This window comes from Elgaria multicarinata, chromosome 12 (assembly GCF_023053635.1).
Source record: "Elgaria multicarinata webbii isolate HBS135686 ecotype San Diego chromosome 12, rElgMul1.1.pri, whole genome shotgun sequence".
Lineage (NCBI taxonomy): Eukaryota > Metazoa > Chordata > Lepidosauria > Squamata > Anguidae > Elgaria > Elgaria multicarinata.
In genome coordinates this window covers 9,261,275-9,286,316 of record NC_086182.1, presented here as the reverse complement: position 1 = coordinate 9,286,316, position 25,042 = coordinate 9,261,275, and the positions used below count along the sequence as shown (strand labels likewise).

The 25,042-nt window shown below is 46.2% G+C and overlaps 1 protein-coding gene across 2 annotated transcripts in view; it reads left to right on the top strand.

Moving 5' to 3' along the window:
• The window catches only part of PLEKHA2 (pleckstrin homology domain containing A2), a 95,471-nt gene extending 73,866 nt beyond the window's left edge, over positions 1–21,605 (top strand). For both annotated transcript variants that reach the window (XM_063139283.1, XM_063139284.1), the window contains exons 9-12: positions 180–250; positions 2,261–2,324; positions 16,926–17,003; positions 19,752–21,605. In XM_063139283.1, coding sequence (XP_062995353.1) covers positions 180–250; positions 2,261–2,324; positions 16,926–17,003; positions 19,752–20,120 — 582 coding nt within the window. In that variant the 3' untranslated portion in view covers positions 20,121–21,605. The remainder of the gene's footprint in view (positions 1–179; positions 251–2,260; positions 2,325–16,925; positions 17,004–19,751) is intronic.
• Positions 21,606–25,042: the final 3,437 nt, after the last annotated feature.

Here is a 25,042-nt window from a genome sequence, read left to right as displayed (position 1 = left end):
GCTGCAAAGTATCTTTCTTTCGACAGCTGTTCTGAAGGAGAAGCCTTTTGTGCAATCCAGGAGCTTGCTAGCCCTGGCCAACTCAGCCGGTCCACTAAGTGACATCACCTGTTTTTTTAGCATCTGCTCTCATTACTGGTGGTCAATAACCCCAGCCTCTGCTTTGTTTGTCTCCTCAGGACAAGGATCCTTTACGTTCAATCCTCCTGAAAGATGTGCAGAAGACACATGAATGTTTAGTCAAATCTGGGTATGATTTTGTTCTTCTCTCCAGGAGGACTTTATCTTTGGTACTGACACTTTTAGCTTAAGTCCTGCAAGGCCTTTGCCTGACTGCGTGGAGCAGGAATATTTGAGGCTGGTTTTTTGTGTGCCTGCTCCCATCTCACTAGAGCGATGGGAGGAGGAGCTGAGCAAAAATGACATCCCAAAATTCCCCAAGCTGTTTGTGAGAATCAAAATGTGGGGAGGGGAGACATTTCATAAGAACATGAGAAGTGCCCTGATGCTGGATCAGACCGGGGGTCCATCTAGTCCAGCATTCTGTTTCCACAGTGGCCAAGCAGCTGACGACCAGGGACCCACAAAGCACAACAGCATCCTCCCACCCATGTTCCCCAGCAACTGGTGCACACAGGCCTACTGCCTCGGATACTGGCGGTAGCACGTAGCCATCAGGGCTAGTAGCCCTTGATAGCCTCCTCCTCCAGGAATTTATCCAACCCCCTTTTAAAGGAATTTATCCAACCGCCCAGAGAGCTCCGGCTATTGGGCGGTATAGAAATGTAATAAATAAATAAATAAATAAAGCCATCCAAATTGGTGGCCGTCACTACATCTCCTGGTGGTGAATTCCATAATTTCACTATGCACTGTGTGAAGAAGTCCTTCCTGGGGCAAAGGGTGGAATTCTCCCAACAACTGGTCTTCTAAGGAAGTTTGGTTGCATTAATCTTGATTGAAATTATATGGCTTATACTGCTGGATAAAAGGAAGGAATGGGCTAATGGAGGAGGCCTGGAAGGAGGAGGGACCAAAGCTGTTGCTTCCTTCAGTAATATTAAAGCAAGATCCATGGCTGTGCCTTTAGGAAGGGCTGTAGCTCAGTGGTAGAGCAAATGCTTTGTATGCAGAAGCTCCCAGCATCAATCCCAGCCAGAGATTCAAATACCCTTGCTTGAAACCCTGGAGAGACGCTGCTGCCAGTCAGTGTCAACAACACTACATGGACCAAGGGTCTGACTCAGTTTAAGGCAGCTTCCTATGTTCCACCCTGTTCATGGATGGTAAACTTGGGTGTAGGAGGCATTTTGCTGAATATTCCAGTGGGGTGGGCTTACTTTCTCCTACCATTTAGGAGGAGCTTGAAAAAGAAGGTTTCAAAAAATGTATCAGAAAATTACCTTCTGAGAAATATTGGCCAGGCCTTAATGGTGGTGTGGAGAATGTGGAGAGGGAGACATTTCCCCTCCCCCCCCACTGGTAATACTAGAACCCAATGGGGTCATCCAATGAAGGTGATTGATGGGAGATTCAGGACAGATAAAAGGAAAGGAGTTCTTCACAGAGCACAGAGTTAAACTATGGAATTCGCTTCCACAAGATGTCATGATGGCCACCCATTTGGATGGCTTTGAAAGGAGGTTGGATGCTAGTCCTGATGGCTACATGCTACCTCCAGTATCAGTAAGTCTATATACACCAGTTGCTGGGTGGGAGGGTGCTCCTGCTTCGTTGGTCCTGGTCAACAGCTGGTTGGCCACTGTGTGAACAGAGTGCTGGACTAGATGGACCCTTGGTCTGATCCAACAGGGCTCTTCTGATGTTCTTGACCTTAGTCGTCTTGCTTGACTCAAATGTGTCTTTGAGTTTCTTCTGCCAGGTTCCAGTTAATGGGATAACTATGGGCTAAACTAAATATAACTTTTTGGTTGTCCTTTTTTTTTCTTTTGCCAAAAGTAGCTGGCGGTGGCGGCGTGTTTCCAGATGATGCTTTATTTCTACATAATGCATTAACTGTTTAAAGCAGCCTTTCCCAACTTGGTATCATCCAGATGTGTTGGACTACAGCACTCATCATTTCCAGGCAGCATCTCACTCGAGTGATGGAGAGAAGGACTGAGCAAACATGGCGTCTAGAAGCACCAACTTGGGAAAGGCTGCTTTAAATCTCTTTTGTGGAAAAACTGGTATAAAGAAGCACAAAAGTCCCCAATGTATGCAACGAGTTCCCCTTTAAGTCATCTTTTTGTCTTTCTAGTGACCTTCTAACACGGGACAATCTCTTTGAAATCATAACAAGCAACAGGACCTTCTATATCCAGGTAAAATACATGTTGCCATATTGGGCAGGGTTTTTCTAGCCACGTTGTGGGGAACTTTGGTGTATATAAGTGTTTGTGAAGTATACTTCTTTGGAAGCATGTTAGGGTTTCCTCCAAGAGGAGATCGGCCATCCTCATCTTCCTCCCGTCAGGGGTTTGTGTTAGGCATGCTAGATCATGCTTGCAGTTCCAGTGGTTCAACAGTGAAGACCCCACAGGCCTGATTATGCATGACACTCCTTACACAAGTCCCCCTGTGTAAGCCTGGAGACAAGCAGAGCGAGAGCAAGCTGGGTATATTTATACTTCAGTAGGTGAGTACCCCTGGTCTCTCCCCTCAATTAGGGTGTAATCCTAGGCATGTTTAGACAAAAAAAAACCCCTCCTACAACTCCCAGCATTCCCTAGGCAGCTGTAGATGGCCGGGGAATGCTGGGAGTTGAAGGACTTCTTTCTGTCTAAGCATGCATAGGATTGCGTCCTTAGCAACTGAAGGAGAGCAAAGATGAGCATAGCTAAACAAGAGATGGAAAAAGATGGCCAGGAGCTCTCTGAAACTCGCCAGCTTTCTCTTCCTGTCTCTCCAGGGGAGACTTAAGGATTCTCAATGATCAGGGTCTTCCAGATGGAGGTTTCCTCATGCTACCAAAAAACACTGCGCAGCGATTCCATCTTTTCCTTTTTAACATGGTCTGTGTGTATGGAAATGAAAAGGGTGGGAGAAGCAGTGGGGAAGCACACGAGGGTTACATGTGCGAATCAATGATGTCTTAACCTACCCATAGAATTTTGACAATGATGCAGATTGGCTGCAGCAGAAAAGTCTGGTCTGGAAGCACTCTCAGAAGCCTTGTTCCTATGTCCCAAGATCTGTGTTCATCCTAGGACATCCTACCCAGCGCCCTTGGGCAATTCACCCTTCACAGCCCCCCATCCCTCAGTCAGCCTACCATCCCACCCCCATTCTCATCTGCTGCTATTGCTCCTCCTTCTCGTTCTCATCATTGGTAGCCCTTGCTTGCTTGACTGACAGAGAGCTCCATCCGACGAGCGTTTTATTGCACCAGGGGACTATTACAGTAATCTAGGTGGGAAACAGTGCCTAACATTGACACCTGCCCTAATCTCCCAGAATACAACATGTCCGACTCCTCGACGGACAGCTGAGTTAGTGTCCAAAGGGCACCCTGAAGCCAGACTGTTCAAAAGCCAGCAACATAGAAGATTCCTTGAGTTGCCAGTCCACATGACGTCTTTTGAAAATGGATTACTTGTGGGGAGACGGCCTGTGTTTGTTTTTGAGTTTATTTTTCTAGGCAGTAAATTTAGCTCTTGACAGTTAGCGCTGGCCTTGGCCTGCCAAACAGGATGCTTTGCTGTCACCCTTTCAAGCAGAAAGGATGACTGAGGTGAGACCGTGTCCCCTGCTTGCTTTGGCCTCAGGGGGCCCTGCCTACCGAGGGGAGCCAGCCTGTGCCGCAATCTCACTTCTCCATTTCATCATATTTATAGTGGAGGTTATTTGGACAGGTGCACAAAGAAACCATGAAGATGGGGACTGTGGAGTGTGTATGCAGATGCTCTGGGTTTCCTTTGGAGAGGACTGTTGCATGTGCCGGAGTGATTCTCGCCATTCTCCGTGGCCGTCCACATGTGCTGGACTGCACTTCCCATCATTCTCGAATGGCCGTACCAGCTGGGAAAGCACCGGGTTGGGGGACGCTGCTTTAAGGCTACATGCTGGGCACAATCAGCCAGAAAGTTCCCCTGTGTAAGCCACATGGAAATGCATGGGAATCAGACAGGATTGTATAGATTAGCTTGTGTGTTTACAACTGTGCTATTAACTTGGGACACCTTTCCGTTAGGATCATAAATCCGCTCTTTAAAACCCTGTATCAGTAATTAGTTAAAAACAACAGAGGTCGTTTACATGAGTAAAGTTGTGTTCTTAAACAGGGGTCTGCTCACGAGTAGACCATTCCTCAGGTGGCACTGGTGGCTTGCAGTTGTGCTCTGAAGGCTCAGGCTTAAATGTCCTTGGCACAGGGTCCTGGAAGAACGTCTGTCCACCAGCTCCCAGAATCTCACCTTTCCTTTCCCTGACAACCTTGCTCTTCTTTGGACTATCTACTGACCCTGACTTTGGCCTTATCTGAACCTTCTTTACCCATAAGGAGTCATTCTTAAACATAAGAACGTAAGAAGAGCCCCGCTGGATCAGACCAAGGGTCCATCTAGTCCAGCATTCTGTTCACACAGTGGCCCACCAGCTATCGACCAAGGAACCACAAGCAGGACATGGTGCAACAGCACCTTCCCGCCCATGTTCCCCAGCAACTGGTGCACACAGGCTTACTTCCTCTGATACTGGAGGTAGCACAGAGCCATCAGGGCTAGTAGGCCTTGATAACCTTCTCCTCCAGGAATTTATCCAACTCCTTTTTAAAGCCATCTAAATCTGTGGCCGTCCCTACATCTTGTGGTAGTGAATTCCATAATTTAACTATGCTTCAGACAGACACTTCTGTGACTGGCAACTGGCCTGTGCTCCCTGGAGCTAGTTTGGCAGCTCAGCCTCTGTATATACCAGTTTCTGGGGGACAGGAGTGGGAGAGTGCCATTGCTCTCATGTCTTACTTGTGGGCTTCCAACAGGCTTCTGGTTGGCCATTGTGGAAACAGAACACTGAAGTAGATAGGCCTCTGGTCTGATCCATTATTATTATTATTATTATTATTATTATTATTTATTTATATAGCACCATCAATGTACATGGTGCTGTACAGAGTAAAACAGTAAATAGCAAGACTCTGCCGCATAGGCTTACAATCTAATAATCCAACAGAGCTCTTTGTCGTTCTTGCATGTTATTGGGAGTAAGGGGAGAATGAGCTGGAGCTGTCCTTTCTGGTGAGAACTCCATGCCTGCAGTACTGTTTAGTTCTGAGCCTTTATGTATGTTTTATATAAATTAGATTGTATTGCTGCCTTGTTCACCTTCTGGAAAGGCAGAAAGCCACTGCCTGTCCTCCTTGGAAAGGATCTTCTAGGAGATGAATTTGTGGGCTCTGTGCATGACCTTAGAACGCTAGGTAGTACAAGGCTACTGATGCGAAGTAGGCCGAGACCTGTCTGGTAATGTGGAAAGGAGCCCCATGCATGCATGGATGGATGTACTGTCTGTCTATCCTCTATCCATCATGATCTAAAACTATTTCTTGGCTGCCTTTAAGGCTGGAACCATGTAAGAAAAGGGAGGCATAATATACACCTACTGTTTGGAGTGCCCCCCTTCCCGAGTGCAGAAGTTGGTCATTCCAGGTGTTTTTCAGCTTGGAAGATCTTGGACAGCCCTTTAGCACAGGGTTTCCCGAACTTTTTGGACCCATGGGCACATTTGGGAATTTGATCAACTGTTGTGGGCACCACCACAAAATGGCTCCCATGGAGGATGTGGCTAGTGGGGGCCTGGCTAGCCAAAAGAGGTGATAGGGGAGAAATAGCGAGGCTAAAGGCTGGGAGGGAGAGAGAAATAGCAAGGAACAGGGGCATATTTATTTTATTTACTAGCTGTACCCTGCCACGCGTTGCTGTGGCTCAGTCTGGTTAAATTGAAAAGAAAGAAAAGACAAAGTGGATGTTTCTAATATGTTTAATTTCACAATGCTTGTGGATATACAATATTTTTAGTTGTTCCATTGTCTGTGTAGATATAGAGATTGTCTGGTTTGCCGACTCTAGAACACGCAACATATAATTGTCCATGTGAGAAGCAATCTGTGTCTAGATCTAAACCGCACAATTCTAAAGATTGGCCCTGAGCTTTGTTGATGGTGATTGCAAACGCCAATCAAATTGGGAATTGCAATCTCTTAAATTGAAATGGCATATCTGTTGGAATCATAGGAATGCAAGGAATGAGGACATCTTCACCTTTGAAAGGTCCTGTCAAGATTGTTCCTTCTATGACATTGCTCAGTAATTTTTTTACAGCAAGCTGCATGCCATTGCAAAGTTTTGTGAGAGAACATGCAAATAGGAGAGGAGGCAGAGGCAGTGGATTGGCCTACTGTTTGGTTTTTTAAAAAGGATATTTTTACGGTGAGGAGGTTAGTGGAAACTCCTGGCAGTTACCTTTATTCAGAACGTGTAACTGTCACAGGTGTGACATCTATATTCACTCAGCCAATTGTGAGAGAACATGCAAATAGGAGAGGAGGCAGAGGCAGTGGATTGGCCTGCTGTTTGGTTTTTTAAAAAGGATGTTTTTACTGTGAGGAGGTTAGTGGAAACTCCTGGCAGTTACCTTTCTTCAGATCGTGTAACTGTCACAGGTGTGACATCTATATTCACTCAGCCAATTGTGAGAGAACATGCAAATAGGAGAGGAGGCAGAGGCAGTGGATTGGCCTACTGGTTGGCGATGTCACAATGACCTATAAGAACAAATAGGAGAGAACATGCAAATAGGAGAGAAGGCAGAGGCAGTGGATTGGCCTACTGGTTGGCGATGTCACAATGACCTATAAGAGCAAATAGGAGAGAACATGCAAATAGGAGAGGAGGCAGAGGCAGTGGATTGGCCTACTGGTTGGTGATGTCACAATGATCAGCAGGACTGGTTTTGAGGAGGCCTATTTCTTTGATTTTAAGACAAACCTTTGACCCCATAGAGAACATAGTTACATAACAACGCCCGCGTATTCGAACGCAACGCTGTGTCAAAATTTCAAAGCAATCGGTGAAGAACTTTTGGAGATATAAAAGCATGTTTTTACGGTGAGGAGGTTACTGGAAACTCCTGGCAGTTACCTTTCTTCAGAACGTGTAACTGTCACAGGTGTGAAATCTATATTCACTCAGCCAATTGCGAGAGTACATGCAAATAGGAGAGGAGGCAGAGGCAGCGGATTGGCCTACTGGTTGGTGATGTCACAATGATCAGCAGGACTGGTTTTGAGGAGGCCTATTTCTTCGATTTTAAGACAAACCTTTGACCCCATAGAGAACATAGTTACATAACAACGCTCGTGTATTCGAACGCAACGCTGTGTCAAAATTTCAAAGCAATTGGTGAAGAACTTTCGGAGATATAACGACAGTAACGAACGGTCTTTTTCATTTTTATTTATATAGATTACATTTATATCCTGCCTTGTTTCCTCCTTAAGGAACCCAAGGTGGCCTCTCCATTTTATCCTCACAACAACAACATTGTGAGGTAGGCTGGGCTGAGAGTCTGCGACTGGCCCAAAGTCACCCAGTGAGCTTCCATGGCCGAGTGGGGACTAGAACCCGGATCTCCCGACTCGCAGTCTGACACTTTAGCCACTATACCACATAGTAGAGGGGAGAGAAAGAGCGAGGCTGGGAGGGGGAGAAACAGCAAAATAAAAAGGGTGAATGGAAGAGAAAGAGCAAGACTGGGAACTAGGAAGGGAGAGAAAGAAGAAGGCTAGGGTTGAAGAAGGGAGAGAAAGAGCAAGGAAAGTGGTTGGGTAGAGAGAAAAGGCCGGGCTAGTGGAAGGTTAAGAGAAAGAGCAAAGGGGAGAAAGAAGATTGAGGGGAGACATGATAGCACTCTTCAAATACTTAAAAGGCTGTCACACAGAGGAGGGCTGGGATCTCTTCTCCATCATCCCAGAATGCAGGACACGCAATAATGGGCTCAAGTTACAGGAAGACAGATTCCGGCTGGATATCAGGAAAAACTTCCTGACTGTTAGAGCAGTACGACAATGGAACCAATTGCCTAGGGAGGTGGTGGGCTCTCCCACACTAGAGGCCTTCAAGAGGCAGCTGGACAACCATCTGTCAGGGATGCTTGAAGGTAGATTCCTGCAATGAGCAGGGAGTTGGACTTGATGGCCTTATAGGCCCCTTCCAACTCTACTATTCTATGATTCTATGATTCCATGAAAACTTCTCTGAGGATGGAAGAAGGTTGGTTGAGGCCAGGAAGCAACCCTTTCCTTCTCTTCATGCCCACCGAACAAGCTGATCAGCGACAAGTTCAGGAACAAGAAAGAGAACTTGGCACCCTAATGTCTTTCATGTTTTTTAATTAAAAAAAAATGTTTTCAAAGGGGCAGGGGGTGAAAAGCTTCATGGATGCTGTGGAAGGGCCCCTTTAGCAGTCCGTCATGCAGCTCAGCAGCCTCTAAATGTGAAAATGCACAGTGACCCGGGGTGGGGGGAGAGATTAATTAGTTTTGCTTTGGTTCACCCCCCTCTCCCTAGGGCCATCAGATTTGGAAAGGGAGGGAAGGGCAGAATAGGGGGGAGGGTGGCAAAGGATGTTCTTAAAAACGGTTTTGTTTTGTTTTGCAAAGCACACGGCTGTTTTGTGCACCTGTCGAGGAGTCACGCTCGGCTGTGTTTTGTTTATCCATCACAGCGCTGGGGCTCGTGGGCACGGGAGCATGCCCCGCACCGTCTTTAGGGAGGGGCCACAGTTCAGGAAGAAAGGGCGTGTTTTCATCTGTAGGTCTCTATTCTATTTACAGCATTTTTAACCCCGTTCTTCAGCCCAAAATGGCTCCCAGGGCAGCTTATAAAGTCCCCTGCCCTCAGGCCTATGATCTAAAAGGCTTGACACAAAAGGAAAAGGAAGTGGGGGGAAGAGGGGGGGGGGAAAGCCAAACTCAGGCACTCGTTTCAATGCTCTTATAGGCAGGGAAAGGTGAAACAAACTCCCTGCAGCTCTTCCTTCTCTGGCTGATATATGGGGTCAGGTTGGTCTCCCACTTGCCATGATGCTCCCAGGGGCCCTTGGTTCTCTGGCTGATAAGAGTTCCCATGTTCTGTCTCCAGAACCTCTAGTTAAAAGTATCTTCAGTAGCAAGCCTAACAGCTTGGAGAACTGCTCCCATTCAGACAAGACCAGACTGAGCTAGAAACTCAAATGATCTGACTTAGGAGATCTGTCCATTCCTTCTGTCTTGTCTGCTCTTCATTTGCCCTCAAGAAGCCTTGCATTTCAGCCTGCCTTCTTTAATTATAGACATCTGAACCACAAGTCACTCAGGGACTATATATCCCATCTTGGGGTAACTTCCATCGAAATCCCTTCAACCTCACACACACCAATGTGGTGTCAGATGAGGACTGGCGAGATCTGGTTCGAACACCCCCCCACCCTGCTCAGCCAATGAAACTCACAGGGTGTTCTTGAGCTAGTCATAGCCTCAGCCTAACCTACCTTACAGGGTTGTTATGAGGGTAAAATGGTGTCCATAGGTGGGAATTTTGTACTTTCTAACCAACCACTGCACCACACTGGATCTCCAGATTTATTCGTTCCCGAAGCTAGTGCCTTCTGGATGTGTTGGGCTACAACTCCCATCGTTTTCAACCAGAATGGTGTTGGATGATGGTAGTTGCAATCTACCACATCTGGAGGGCACCAGTTTGGGGAAGGCTGTTTCAAGGGCAGGGCAAAATCATCCACTGTTGCTTGGTATTATGGAAGAGGGAGAAATGTGTTCAATTCACATTTTAATACAAACTTTCCTAAGTTCACACTTTCAAACCAATATCTGTACTGCAACTCAGTTACTCTTCGAAATTCAACACTTTTCCCGATTTTGCAATGGAATTCTCTGATTTAAAAATGCATAGCAAAAATGTATAAGTTAGGGAAAAGACTACAAAGAAAGTCATATTTTAGGGCACAATCCTATGCATGTCTAGACAGAAAAAAAGCCCTACAATTCCCAGCAGCTGGCTGGGGAATGTTGGGTGTTGTAGGACTTTTTCTTTCTAAACATGCATAGGATGATTGATGCCCTTAGTGAAGATAACATTAAAATGGGGTTATATTGGTGGAAATTGCGTTTCCCCCTTTTTTATTGTGGATATTACCAAACAGAACAAAAAAAACCGTGGAAAAAAAGAAACATTACATATATAGGAATATCATCAATTACTGCCCATCAGGAATACCATTCATTTTTTAAAAAGGGGAGGGGAATTATGCATGTATTTCAAGAAAAGCAGACCATAAATCCATGTATTTATCTGCTTGCAAGTCATGCCTATATATTTATTTATTACATTTTTATACTGCCCAATAGCTGAAACTCTCTGGGCGGTTCACAAAAATTAAACCCATAAAAAGCATAATAAAACAACCAACAGTCTAAAAACACAAATACAAAATACAATATAAAAAGAACAACCAGGATAAAACCACACAGCAGAAATTCATATAGATTAAAATACAGAATTAAAAGAGCAAAGTTTAAATTTAAGTTAAATTAGGTGTTACAATACTGAGAAAATAAAAAGGTCTTCAGCTGGCGACGGAAGGAATACAGTGTAGGCGCCAGGCCAGCCTCTCGGGAGCTCATTCCACAACCGGGGTGCCACAGCGGAGAAGGCCTTCCTCCTAGTAACCACCTGCTTCACTTCCTTTGGCAGGGGCTCACGGAGAAGGACCCCTGTGGATGATCTTAAGGTCCAGGCAGGTACATATGGGAGGAGGCGTTCCTTCAAATAACCTGGCCCCAAGCCGTTTAGGTCTTTGAATGTTAGTACCAGCACTTTGAATCGGGCCCGGACCTGGACTGGCAGCCAATGAAGTTGTAAAAGGACTGGCGTGATGTGGTCTCGCTGGCCAGTCCCTGTTAGTAAACGGGCTGCCCTGTTTTGTACCAGCTGAAGTTTCTGGACTGTTTACAAAGGCAGCCCCACGTATAACACATTGCAGTAATCCAGATGAGAGGTTATCAGAGCGTGGATAACTGTTGCCAAATCCTCCATCCATTGCATTATGGGAGGTGAGCATTTGCCCTTCCAACGTGATAGTATAAGCCCTTTAGCTGTCGTAAGGGCTCTGAAAACCCGTTTGCGCTGGCCATGTGTTAACTTCCAAGAAGCCGGTCGGTAGTTTAGGATGACATGCACATCATTCCATATTAAAGATTCAGTACATATTTAAATGTGTTATATTGGCGGAAATTGCTTTTTTAAAATAAAAAGGGTGTTCGGCCAAACTTGTGTACAAAAACGCATAAAGAAAGCCATAAAGACTGATCTCTTCCTGCAGGCCTACTCAGTTGAATTTTAAGATGCCTTTTTAATAATGTGCTGCTTTTAATAATGTATTAGTTTAAAATGTTTTAATTAGTTATATGTATTTTAAGGTGTTTGCATTTGTGTTGTACCCTGCCTCAATCCAGAGGGAGAGGCGGGTAACAAATAAATAGATGATGATGATGATTAGGAGTAACACATACAAAAATGCATACATGTTTTCATGTGAACTTTTTCTTTAAAAACTTTAAAGTTTGGGACAAAGCTAACATTAAGATTGGGAAAATTTTCAAAGGTTGGTGTGAACTGAACTAAAGAGTGGGAAAATGAGAAATGGAGAGAATCCAAAATTGACAGATTCGCCCATGCCTAGCTCGGTATTTTCTTTGCCCCTTGCTGTGACAGCTAGTGACGAAACTTTCCCTTCTTTGGCTGTTTGGGGTGTGATCCTGCTATTAGTTATGCGTGGGCAAGTCGCGTTGACTTCAGTGAGACTTAAGATGTGGTTCTGCAGTTTTCCTGCTGTCTGTCTGTGGATGGGGGCTGACTCCATTTACGTTGGAGAGCCGGGGGGTGTGTGTGTGTGAAAGGAGACAACTCTGTGGTTTTTCAAAAATAATATATATATATTTCAAAACTCACATCTGCCCCCTGCTGGAAGTCTGCATGGTAGCAATAAACCAATTGAGATAAGTAGAGCCAGTGTGGTGTAGTGGCTAGAGTGTCGGACTGGGAGTTAGGAGATCCAGGTTCGAGTCCCCACTCGGCCATGGAAACCCACTGGGTGACTTTGGGTCAGTCACAGACTCTCAGCCCAACCCACCTCACAGGGTTGTTGTTGTGAGGGTAAAGTGGAGAAGAGGAGGATTATGTATGCCACCTTGGGATCCTTGCAGAAAAAAAGGCGGGATATAAATGCAATAATAAATTAAATAAATAAATAAATAAATAAAGTAAACCAGTGAAGATGAATAATATCCCCAAATACTGATAATGTAACTTTATCTGTACAGGCTATGAACATATAGACATCAAGCAATAGTGCAATCATATGATTCAATGCCAGAAATAACCAAACATGTTTTGGCCATAGGTCTTCAGTGGTCTAGTAATTCTACCTAGTTGCAATACCTAGTGGTATTGCATTTTGATACCACCCAATAGCTGAAGCTCTCTGGGCGGTTCACAAAAATTAAAAACATTCAAAGTATAAAACAACAGTATAAAACCATAATATAAAATACAATATAAAAGCTCAACCAGATCAAAACAGCAGCAATGCAAAATTGCAAATTTAAAACACCAAGTTAAAATTTATTTATAGACTGTTAAAATGCTGGGAGAATAAAAAGGTCTTCACCTGGCGTCTAAATGCATATAATGTAGGTGCCAAGCGAACCTCCTTAGGGAGCTCATTCCACAGCCGGGGTGCCACAGCAGAGAAGGCCCTGCTCCTGGTAGTAGTAGTAGTAATATGTAAAAAGACATATGGAAAGACATGCATGTGCACACACACACACAAAATCAAGCTTCTCACATTCAGACAATATAGAATACTGGCAATGTCTCCACCTGCAGTTATAAAAAAAATAATCTTTTTTAAAACTGGCTTCCTAAATATATGATGGAAGATAGACTCTATTCAGAAGACACGCTAAGCCACGAGCGTTAAGCATTTTGAGCTAAACATTGGCTCTGTTCAGAAGACACCTTAAACCACGGCTTTAACTTTGGTGAATAAAGCTTTTTGCTTTGTTCACCGTGGTTAAAGTCGTAGTTTAAGGTGTCTTCTGAACAGAGCCATTATGGCTTAGCCTGTTGTGCGAAGCATTCCTACATGGTGGCTACATAACTACGGTTTAAACATGTTCACTAACCATTTGCTACAAAAGGGTTAAAGGACTAACCACGGCTTAGCGTATTGCCTGAACAGGCCCAATCAGCATATATGTATATGAGTAATGTCAAACTGAAATATATCAAATATATGTCAAATATATCCTTCTGAGAAAGGCAAGGAACCGTAGTGGTCCTGAAGAGAGAACATAAGAGGACAGTTCTCTTTTTGAAACAAATTAAAAATACACAAATTCCCGTTGTATAGAAACTTGCATTCTTACATACACCAGACAGTTAACCCAAATACTCATGAGATCATTCTGGAGGCTTCCCTTCCAGGAACCTGCAAGCTTTTCACAAAAACTGAGAAGGGTTAGACCCGTCTTTGCATGGCAATCACTGGTGTGGTTCACAGAGCCTTTAGAACTACAGTTACACAGAAAAAGAAAATCCCAGTACTAGAAAGTTATTACAGAAACTTCACCAATTTCCCAAAATACTGCAGTTTCCAGAACACCCTTGTGTTCTCTTTGGTGCCAGGGCCAAACCCGTCTGTTCGTCTCAGGCCTTTTGCTCAGGAAAGGCCTCCTATAGACTGGGTCTCCCCATTATATAAAATGTGTTTTAATTCTGCACGTGCTGTGTCTGCTCTGTCATGTCTTGTATTTATGCTTCTTTTGATTTTAAACTGGATTGTTGTAAATAGGCATGTGCTCTGCTCCGATTAGAAGCGTAGAAGCAGGAGTGAATTGGCCTGCTCCGCCTTGCCCAGAGGCAGAGTAGAAGCAGACCGCGGACCCCTAGAAGCAAGGCGAAGAGAAGCGCCCATTTTTGGAGCGCTCCTCTTTCCGCGGTCCGGTCCGATCGCCATCTTGAAACATTTCGCCCATAGGATTGCATTGCGGAAAAGAAAGGGGGATAACTGTGTTGTTTTTGAAGCTATCTTTCTGAAAATTCTTGTGCTTAGAGAGTCGTGGATGGGGGTCATTTTGAGCCTACTCTCAGCTTTCTGTGTGGTGCGGTTCGCGTGCTAGAATTTTTTAAAAAGTAGAGTAAAGGCGGGAAAAAGGTTATCTGTTTCGATTGCTGAGGGGCAGAGTCAACTCCCGGTCATGATCACATGATCCCAAAGTTGGAGGAGGGGATAGGCAAAACGGGTAACTTGGGATTCTGGGAACTTCTCTTTCTTAGTCTGAACGGACTTTTCCCAGTGTTTTTTAAAACAGTAGCCCCACCAAATGCACAAACACAACCTGAAATCATATACTAAGCCAATAATAAGAGAGCACTGCTACCCACCCTAACTTTGGGGAACAACCGAAAAGATGTGGTGCAAGGGGATGAGCTCCCCTAGGGCATGCCATGTGGACGTGCCCCCACTCTCTCCTGTACTTGGAGGGCTATCAGAGCCCTCCAAAGAGAGTAACCAGGTGGAGCAATGCCTATCATGAGTTGAAGTGAGAGCTTTACTTCTTAGTAGAGCTGTCATGGTGGAGCAATGGCTTTCATGAGTTGAAGTGAGGGCGTTGCTTCTTAAAAGACTGGTCACTAGGACCAGCCAAATTGGCAGCTGCTTCCCCCTCCCCTGGGCACGTCCCTCTATTACTGGTAAAAGACAGATATAGCCTTTTTAAAAAAGTTCTTCTTGTTGTTTATTCAGCAACACTGCTGCTTTTAATTCCACCCCTCCTTTGTTTATTTATTTATTTATTCCATTTTATATGCATTACTGGCTTATCCTTGGCTCACTTCCTTATGCCCCCAGAAATGTCTGCTGCCTGCCTGCCTTCCCTCTCTCCTCCCCTGCCCGCCTCGCAGGGATGTTGTGTGTGTCTGGCTTTGACTCAGGGGAGAAGTCCTTCCTGCGCTCAATTAGACTTTTGGAAGTTCCAAATCCATTTTTCAAGTGTGGAAGAAGATTCATAGGTTTATCTCTACTCCCCAATTCATGGCATGTTGGGATTTCCTTTGAAATGGCCCCATTGAGATGTCTGCAGGTTTAAGCCCCGCCGAAAAACAGGGGATGATGGGATTGCCTTGTACCTTGGCATGATTGTGGGTCTAGATGGCATCTGTGAGTGTGCTCACTTCCCTTTTTTTTATCTGTTCAAATGTCAGAGAACAGTCCACGTCTGCAAATGGGGTGCCCGATTTTCATAAATTCCCCAAAAATCAGGGGATAATGGGACTGCCTTGAGTCTCAGCGTGCGTGTGTATCCCTGGATAAGCTATCATGGTGGCGAGTTTGAGGTTTTTAACGTGCACATTGACAGAGCTATCGAAAGGGGTGTGAATGGGGTGCCCGATTTTCATAAATTCCTCAAAAATCAGGGGATGATGGGACTGCCTTGAGTCTCGGCGTGCGTGTGTATCCCTGGATAAGCTATCATGGTGACGAGTTTGAGGTTTTTAACGTGCACATTGACGGAGCTATCGAAAGGGGTGTGAATGGGGTGCCCGATTTTCATAAATTCCTCAAAAATCAGGGGATGATGGGACTGCCTTGAGTCTCGGTGTGCGTGTGTATACCTCCATGAGGTGTCATGGTGCCAAACTTGAGGTTTCTAACTTTCACAGAAAAAAAGTTGTATACTTTTTTAGCTTAATGCAAGCCTGGGGGGGGGGAAACGGAGCTCCGATTCGGAGCTCCGGAGCGGAGCGGAAATGGGCGGAGCGGGGGCGGAGCGAAGCGGCCCGATCCGCAAATCGCGGATCTGGAAGAGAAGCGGAGCGGGGGGTCCGTGCACACCCCTAGTTGTAAACTGCCCAGGTTACTTTGTGATGAAGCAGCATGCAAACTGGGGCACTGGTCATGATGCCGCCACGTCATCTCTGTATAGCAAAGCTTCCTACAATGGGTTGAAACATGGGAGGGGGGCAGGCAGGCAGAGACATCACTGCGTTGGAGGAGCTCTTGGGGCAGTGGGTTTCCCACCACCTCTAATGCCCTGTCAGCCCCCTTTTTTTAACCTGGGGGGCAGAGGCATAGCTCTGTCTCCCTGTCACCCTCTTTTTTAACCTGGGGGGGCAGAGGCGTGGCTCCCTCCTCCTGCCAGCCCCCTTTTTTAACCTGGGGGGGCAGAGGCGTGGCTCCCTCCCCCTGCCAGGCCCCTTTTTTAACCTGGGGGGGCAGAGGCGTGGCTCCCTCCCCCTGCCAGCCCCCTTTTTTAACCTGGGGGGCAGAGTCGTGGCTCCCTCCCCCTGCCAGCCCCCTTTTTTAACCTGGGGGGCAGAGGCGTGGCTCCCTCCCCCTGCCAGCCCCCTTTTTTAACCTGGGGGGCAGAGGCGTGGCTCCCTCCCCCTGCCAGCCCCCTTTTTTAACTTGGGGGCAGAGGCGTGGCTCCCTCCCCCTGCCAGCCCCCTTTTTTAACCTGGGGGGCAGAGGCATGGCTCCATCTGCCTGCCAGCCCCCCTCTTTAATCTGTGGGGGAACGTGTTGCTCTCTCTCATTGCCATCTCTCCCGCTCTCTTTTACCTAAGAGTTGGGAACCGTGAAAGGGGCGGTCTTTATGGTTGCCAGGAGATCACTTGGGAGGCTTTCTGGGCTGCCCAGTCCAGCCCTGGGGGGCACCGTGGCATGCAAATCCAGGTGGCATGCAAATCCAGGTGGACGCAGTGCAGAATCAGATTAGCCAGAGTGGTCTGTGGGTGTCAGCAGCAGCCTCCTAGGTTTTTGACTGGTGTCTTTTTTCTTCTTCTTCTTCTTCTTCTTCTTTCCTGCAGGCCTACAGCCCTGAGGACATGCACAGCTGGATCAAAGCGATCACGGGGGCGGTGCAGGCGCTCAAGAGCTGCCCCAGGGTAGGTCATATCCTTCCCGCCTTGAGTGCGGCATCAATTAACTATATTGTGTTTGTTTTCTTAAGCAGACATCATCTATTTTAATATCTTGGGCAAAACATTTCAGAAATAGCTCATTTCCAGGAGACAGCTTTTCCAGTCCCTGGATTCCTCCAATGCAAGAGCAGGAATGGGCAGCGGAGAAGATTGTGGGGGGCGGGGGGAAGTAACAGGCATGATGTGACGGGGGCCGTACGACTGCCAACGCTTCCCTGCAGCTGCAGCGAGGGACTTGGCGAGGCTCTATGGAGAGGCATACCATTCCCTTGGAAAAGGACTTTTAAGTATAAGTTGGGGGTCTAGAAATGTTAAGCTTAAAACCGCCTTTCCCAGCCTGATGCCCCCCATAGATGATAAGGCGCAGCTCACATAATTCCCAGCCAGCAAAAATCTGTGCCTAGACGTTTAAGCTATTAGGTGTCACACCCAATTCACCTCTGGTTTCCATTATTACAGCCTGATTTTGCCTTTTTTAAGAGACAAGGGTTGGTAACTTGCTCTGGAAAGGAAAGGAAAGGAAAGGAAGCAGAGATTGTTGCAGTCGGAGAAGCGGTATTCTACTATTTATGGCTTGATCGTGGCCTTGCAGTGATTGAAATCTCCTTGTCTGGAGTAGTTGCTTAACGTCAGACCTCTGGCAAAATCAACATGGATGGACTTTTATGAGCCATTTTGGTAATTTGGAGGTGACAGTTGCTATGACTGGTTCCAACCGACTTTGCCATATTTTCTCAAGGACATGGTGAACCAGTCACAACTCTTTTCTAGTTCTTTGAAAAGACTTTCCCCTCCTTGCAATCACCTAGAACACCCAACTCGTGATAAAATGAAGTAACATCAAAACAAAAATTGTCTTGTCAACTCTGTTTGGACGATGAATGAGTGTAGAATGTGTAGATCAATCTGCCTTCCCCAACATGGTGCCCACCAGATGGGTTGGACTACAACTCCTATCATCCTTGTGTGGATTATGGGAGCTGTAGTGCCATTCATATGGAAGACTCCAGGCTGGGGAAGTCTGGTATAGATTATGACTTTTGATGGGAAAATATTGCCGTCCCCTCTTCCTCTTCTCATGTGAAGGTTTCTTGTGAATGCATCCCACAAAGCCAGATTCATATTTAACTATACAGTCTGAAGAAGTTTATTTAACTCTATGTAAGATGTTCCAGCTGCCTGGTAGGGCATTCTTAAGAATGCTTCACCGTAGGAAAACTTTGCCAAGACCAAGTTGGGTTTACTCTGCATTAAATAATTCTTATATTGAACCATGTTTATTCATTCATTCATTCATTTTTACAATATTTAAATACCACTCCACATCCAAAAGTTTTCGCAGTGGTGAACAACAAATAGAATAAAAGAATAAAAACATGATATTAAAATGTATTACTTTTAACAGAACAAAGTTCTGATAAGACCTAAGTTCTGGTAAAACCATGGCCGGTCACTCAAGGAAAGCTTCCCTGAAACAATGACGTTTTCAGGAGGCGCCTGAAGCAACACAACATTGCCGCCTGCCTGACCTCCAAAGGCAGGGGATCCCATAGGAAGAGGGCCACCACACTGCAGGCTGTTCTTCTGGTGGACCCCAGTCGGACTATACGTCCATGTGGAACCACCTGGAACATGCTCTCGTATGACCTCAGTGACGGGGCAGGTGGATAAAGGAGAAGGCGCTCTCTCGGGTATTTGGTACAGAATATTCAAATTCTGTACCAAAAAAGGCTGAATTCTACAACCTGTATGAATTATGCAGGTGGAGGAACATTTACATGATTTGGCTTGAATTATTCTGCAATTTTATGTTATTTGTTCAGTACATATAATTCTGTTTCTGCTAGTCATTTGGAGGGGCCTGGGGTGAGGTGGGGGGTGCTGGAGCCTTACCTGTCCCAACCACCTAATACTTCACTTGGCCAAACCATGAGTTTCTGAAATTTACCATAGAATCATAGAGTAGTAGAGTTGGAAGGGGCCTAAAAGGCCATCGAGTCCAACCCCCTGCTCAATGCAAGAATCCACCCTACAGCATACCTGACAGATGGTTGTCCAGCTGCCTCTTGAATGCCTCTAGTGTGGGAGAGCCCACAACCTCCCTAGGTAACTGGTTCCATTGTTGTACTGCTCTAACAGTCAGGAAGTTTTCCTTGATGTCCAGCCGGAATCTGGCTTCCTTTAACTTGAGCCCGTTATTCCGTGTCCTGCACTCTGGGAGGATCGAGAAGAGATCCTGGCCCTCCTCTGTGTGACAGCCTTTTAAGTATTTGAAGTCTTTGTTCATACAACTTCGACAACACTTTTGCTACAATTGAAATTGCTTTTTAAAAACTCTGATTCTTACAAAACTGAATGCTGTGCTGAGTACTATACATTTTCTGCACAATAGCGGCATGCACACAGCCCTGGTTATCACCAGCGCTGGCCTTGAACGGCACCTGAAACAAACAAAAAAAGCAAACATTAGATTCCCCTTCCGTTTATTTATTTATTTTTTTTAAAAAAAATGGCACAAGGTAGATGGAGGTTAGCAGAAAAATTATCTCCCCTCCCAGTATCTACTCCCTGAAATGTCAACTTTGTGGTCAAGCTGACCTTAACAGTGGCAGAATGGTTAACTGCGAATATGCTTTCCTGCAATACGTAACTATTTTGGGGTGATTTCTATCAGAGCTGCAATCTTCATGTTCTTTCTCCCCCTGCTCCCAGGAAATGCCTTTGTTGAGATCCATGTCAGCGAGCAAACGTGGAGGTTCTGCCTCACCCAGCTCAGCTGCAGCTTCCTTCACCAGGCTGAAGCAACTGGGAGAGGAATCTAAGGCATCAGGCAAAGGTCCTACGACATCTGGCTGGCTGCCCTGGGAGCCGGTGCCACAGCCAGAAGGGAAGCAGCAGCCCGTAACGGAGGAGAAGGCCGGTCAAGTGAAAGACTCTGAGTTTGCCCCTGTGTTTGCCGAGTGCGATGCTGGAGCCTTGCAGGGCAGGCGTCTGCGGCACAGGTCTGAACCGAAGAACTTTAAAGAACACCCTTTCCCCTATGACCTGGATGATGAGAGCATCCGAACCTCGGATGTGTGACCTCGCGCGGCTTGCAGGTGTACATACGGCGTTGGAGACGTGCCCGGATCCCAGCATGGGACGTCCTGGGTGGACGTTTGCTAGCTTGCACCTGCTCAGGAAGCTGAGACTGGAGTAACCACTGCCAGGCGACAACTGTAAATTTGGGAAGGCTGGAAGATGGGACCATAAGCTCCACGACCTTCTGAAGGCCGAAGCAATGATGAACTAGCTATGTCTGCTGGGGTTACAAAGCCAATTGCCAGTCTGCTGAGTTTGCAAAACAGCAGGATAGAGCAATCCAGCCCTGCCCCGTATTAGCTTGGGAGACAGTCATCAAGTCTTTTCCTTCATCAGATAGGGGTGTGTGGGTCTTCCTCTAGGAAGAAGCTGGCCCATTCTCCATGCGATGCAATTCATTCCGCTGAGTTTCTGTAGTGAAGCCTTGTTGTCAGATTAGCTAGAGACCCTGGTAAGGGTATTGCTTCCCGTGTGTGTGTATGTGTGGCTTGGTTCACTTCCTGGGGTTATCTAGACTTTATTGCAATATGTACCTAGTTGCACCCTACAGTGTCTTACATGCTTGATCTGTGGAGGGGCTGGCAGAACAGTTCTGTCTTGTGCCAGAGGGTTAGACTAAGTGCCTGTTCAGACAACACTTCAGGCTCTGTGGTTAGTGAAACCGTGGTTCTCTGGGGTTGGCACTAACCACAAGCCATGCTATCACACACAACACCTTAAGCCACGGTTAGAGCCATGCTGCAGACGGTACGACTGGGGTTAGAAAGTGACCAGGGTTTAGCAAAATGCATTGCACACGACACCTTAAACCCTGCTGCTTAACCGCAAGCCTTAACCAGCACGGTTTAAGGTGTCTTCTGAACAGGCCCAATATGAGCTTCCACTGACATTCTGACTGGGAAGACACCATTAACCTCTGTAATCCTTTCCAAAGACATTGCGCTGTCTTTTCCCCAAAAACATCTGGCGGGCACCAGGTCAGGAAAGGCTGATTGGCTGCAATGGCTCTCCAGGGTTTCAGGCAAGGATCTTTCCCAGCCCTGTCTGCTGGGGAAGCTGGGAGTTGAACCCGGGACCTTCTGCATACCCGACAGATGTTCTGCCACTGAGCCACGGCCCACTCCCTGCACAGTGGTGCAGCTGTAGTGCATGGGAGCGGAAACGGGGGAAGCGTTATGCATGTCTCTAGTGGGCCACGAAGAGCATGCGAATGACAGTAGTCCGTGCGAGAGAGTTTAAGCATAGCTGTTCTAGAATTAATCCCAGACCCCATGATTTGGTCTCCTAAATGAAGAACGGCTCTTCTACTAGCCTCTTACTACCCGGGCTATTCAGAAAAGGGGACACACAAACTGCACACGGCTCATTTCTGGGCTCTGACGGGTGAGAACAAGGCAGGAGGAAGGCCTAATGTTTCACAGTGAGGACTAGCTCCCCTCTTTAAACAGCCTCCCTCCCCCATATTTCCAAGTAACAATCTAGCAACCAGTCCAACCAGACTAAGGAGGGGAGGGGGGGGATCCGTATTCATATTTTTGGAGGGTGTAAATTGCTGTGTTTTGAGTCTAGCAGGGGAGATCTAGCAAGCAGGATTTCTTGTGTGCAGCACATGTGATGCCAGATGTGCGTCCTGACACTTGATGTTTACCTGGACCCCAGTCAATTGGTTGGGTGTATCCTAGAATCATAGAATAGCAGAGTTGGAAGGTACCTACAAGGCCATCGAGTCCAACCCCCTGCTCAATGCAGGAATCCACCCTAAAGCATCCCTGACAGATGGTTGTCCAGCTGCCTCTTGAAGGCCTCTAGTGTGGGAGAACCCACAACCTCCCTAGGTAACTGATTCCACCATCGCAGTGCTCTAACAGTCAGGAAGTTTTTCCTGATGCAGATCAGGAAATGATGCAGATGGGGATTTGTGTTCCGTATTCAGGGTGTTAGTTGTGTGCAACCTGATCTGGACCACTGTGCAAGGACTACTCTCTTAAAACCTGTGTGAATGTCTGTGGTAAAAATATACTCAGGTACACATCCTTTTTAATATTGCAGCTATTTCAGGAACAAAAAACCACACATATATATTTTTGAATGGATACGATAACTAGCATTGAGCCAGACATAGCATTAGCCTGAAACAGCTTCTGGTTGAGATGTGAATCAATGTGATATGGAGATATTCAGGGACTTGTATTACTAAGGCAATGTATGTGCTGCACTAAAAAAAAGGATAATTCTGGGTTGGATCCAGATTTAGGCACGTGCAAGTGGGATGGCAGACTTCGCTGTCCCATCCTCGATAGGGTACCCTTTTAGCTCCCTGAAAATGCTACACAGAAAGTCAGGGGACCAATGGGCTGAGCTGGGGTAGGAGATCTCCCAAATCAGACAGAGACCTAAATCCTGCCCCCCCAAAAGCTGAATTGCAGCCTGGATAAATGATAGAAATTGAGCCATTTGCATCTGATTTCTCACTGCATGGTTTATTATGTTAGTTGCCTACCTATTTGCCTGCAGTTTTGTACACATTTACTTGGGAGTAAGTCCCACTGAAGTCAGTGTGAGTTACTTATGAGTAGACATGTACAAAATTGTGCTGTTCTGGGAGAGACAAGGTGGGAGTGCCTGATCCTTTGCATACTTCCTCGTAAGTAAGCTGTGCTGAGTTCAGTGGGACTTACTCCCAAGCAAGCGTGCACAAGATCGCAGCCTTATTCTGCCACCTCTCTGCCTTTTAGCAGGTTTTCAGCAGGCAGTGCCCACGCAGATTTCATCATCTGTTGGCAGCTGTAATAGTAAAAAATCTTGTGTGCTCTCTCTTTCTTAAAATGTGAAAGCTGGGTTTCTCAGAGAGCTGAATTATGTGTCCTAACACCACATTCTGCACCCTTTCTGTATTTCACCTAACCTCAGTGCACCCCACAGCCCTGGGTCCTCTTGTGTGCAAAGCATGTGCTCTCTACTACTGAACTAACGCTTCCAATCAAAAGGCATCGCGCAGCAATGCCATTTCCTCCTCTTTAACAGATTTTATTGTGGCAAGAAGAAAAGGCAGAAGAATCGATGGGGGGAAAAAACTAAGGACGTGTTAGAATTGGAAGACAACGGCATGAATGAGGCAGGACATCTGCACAATAAAAGTCTTATCTGGAAGCACCCTGTGTAATAGAATTATTAAAAGACAGTTGTGCTGGAACAGTGAACCTTCCTGGAAACTATGAAAATACACTAGACTGAATGGAATGGTATTGGACCAGTTAAGCATTTTCTTTTACTTTGCTTATGAAAATGTACATGTAACCAGTGCGTTGTGGGGTTTTTTCTAAAAAACAACAACACAAAACTTTGCACTAATGTATAGGATCACCAGAGTATTTTTAACACTGACCAGCCTGTTAAGTTTGCAAACAATTTTCTGGAAGTCGTCTGCTTTTAACAGGTGCAAGGTAAGGTTCAACAAATAAAACATTACCTACCACTTTTCCATGTTGGGGAAAACTTTATTTGCTCCATTTCCATCCCTCTTGCAACTATTAAAAGCTCAGGAGCGTGGGCACTTCTGTTTAGCCAATGAAATATCGGCGTAGAGAAACGACAGGATTGTGAGCCTGGCATTCTCCCGAAAGCACTGGCACACCGCCCTAAACACACGTGCAGCACGATCCTGTGAATGTTTACTTGGAAACAAGTCAATGGAGATTACTCCCAAGTAAGATTGCAGCCTTAATTTGAAATCACGTTTATTTTTCACTGGAATTGACCTAACATGTTAAGTCTGTTTAAGATTGGAGCCTTATGCATATGAAGGCTTTATGGGTTATAGGATTGGCAGCTCTAGGCTGAAATCCTTAGCACGCTTACCTGTAAGGAAAACTCACTTGAACTCAATCCAACCTACTTCTGAGTAGACTTCCTAGAATCAGGGTGTTTAGGGCATTTTCTCATGAGGAGGCAGCACTCATTGGCCTTGCCCCCTGTCATTCTCCCATCGCTTGGCTGTCATAAGAACGTAAGTGCCCTGCTGGATCAGATCAAGGGTCCATCTAGTCCAGCACTCTGTTCACACAGTGGCCAACCAGCCGTTGACCAGGGACCAACAAAGCAGGACATGGTGCAACAGCTCCCTCCCACCCATCTTCCCCAGCAACTAGTGCACACAGGCTTACTGCCTCGAATACTGGAGATAGCACACAACCACCAGGCCTAGTAGCCATTGATAGCCTTCGCCTCCAGGAATTTATCCAATTTTAAACCCCTCCAAATTGGTGCCCATCACTACATCTTGTGGCAGAGAGAATCAGAGCTCTAATTTCTCCCCTACCTTGCATGGAGGATGATAGAGCAACATGATCTCCCCTTCTACAACTACATTCGCAGAGAAGCATGCGGTTAATCACCAATGGCCCAAATCTGTTCTACCTCGAGAGGGCTTTTTCTGCTATAGCTTGTTGGCCAAGCAACTCCGCCAACCTGCCACAGACGTGCTGCAAGGGATTCTGGGTCTTGTTCTATTGCACATACTCTGTTCACAGGGGGCACTTGCCAGGCCTTCTGGCACTCTCACCTTCACCCTGCATGTGTCACACGCCCAGCCCCAAAGGGAGCTGCATGGTGCAGGGGCAGATTAGAAACCGTGGGCCAGCTGGCTTCCGGGAAAGTTCATGCACCATTACTAAATTGTTTCCATTGAAGCACTCTAGTGGAAACCATACTTGATACAACTCAGAGCAGGGGTGACCCAAGACAATGGCTATTAGTGAATGGCTGGTCGTCATGATGGCGATATAGTGCCACCAATAACAGAAGCCATGTGCCTCAATGCATGCTGCTGGGGTACTTGAGTGGAAGGGTGTTCTTGTTCGTGGGATTCCCATAAGCACCTGGCTGGCCACTGGGAACAAAAGGGATGCAGGTGACAGGCTTCT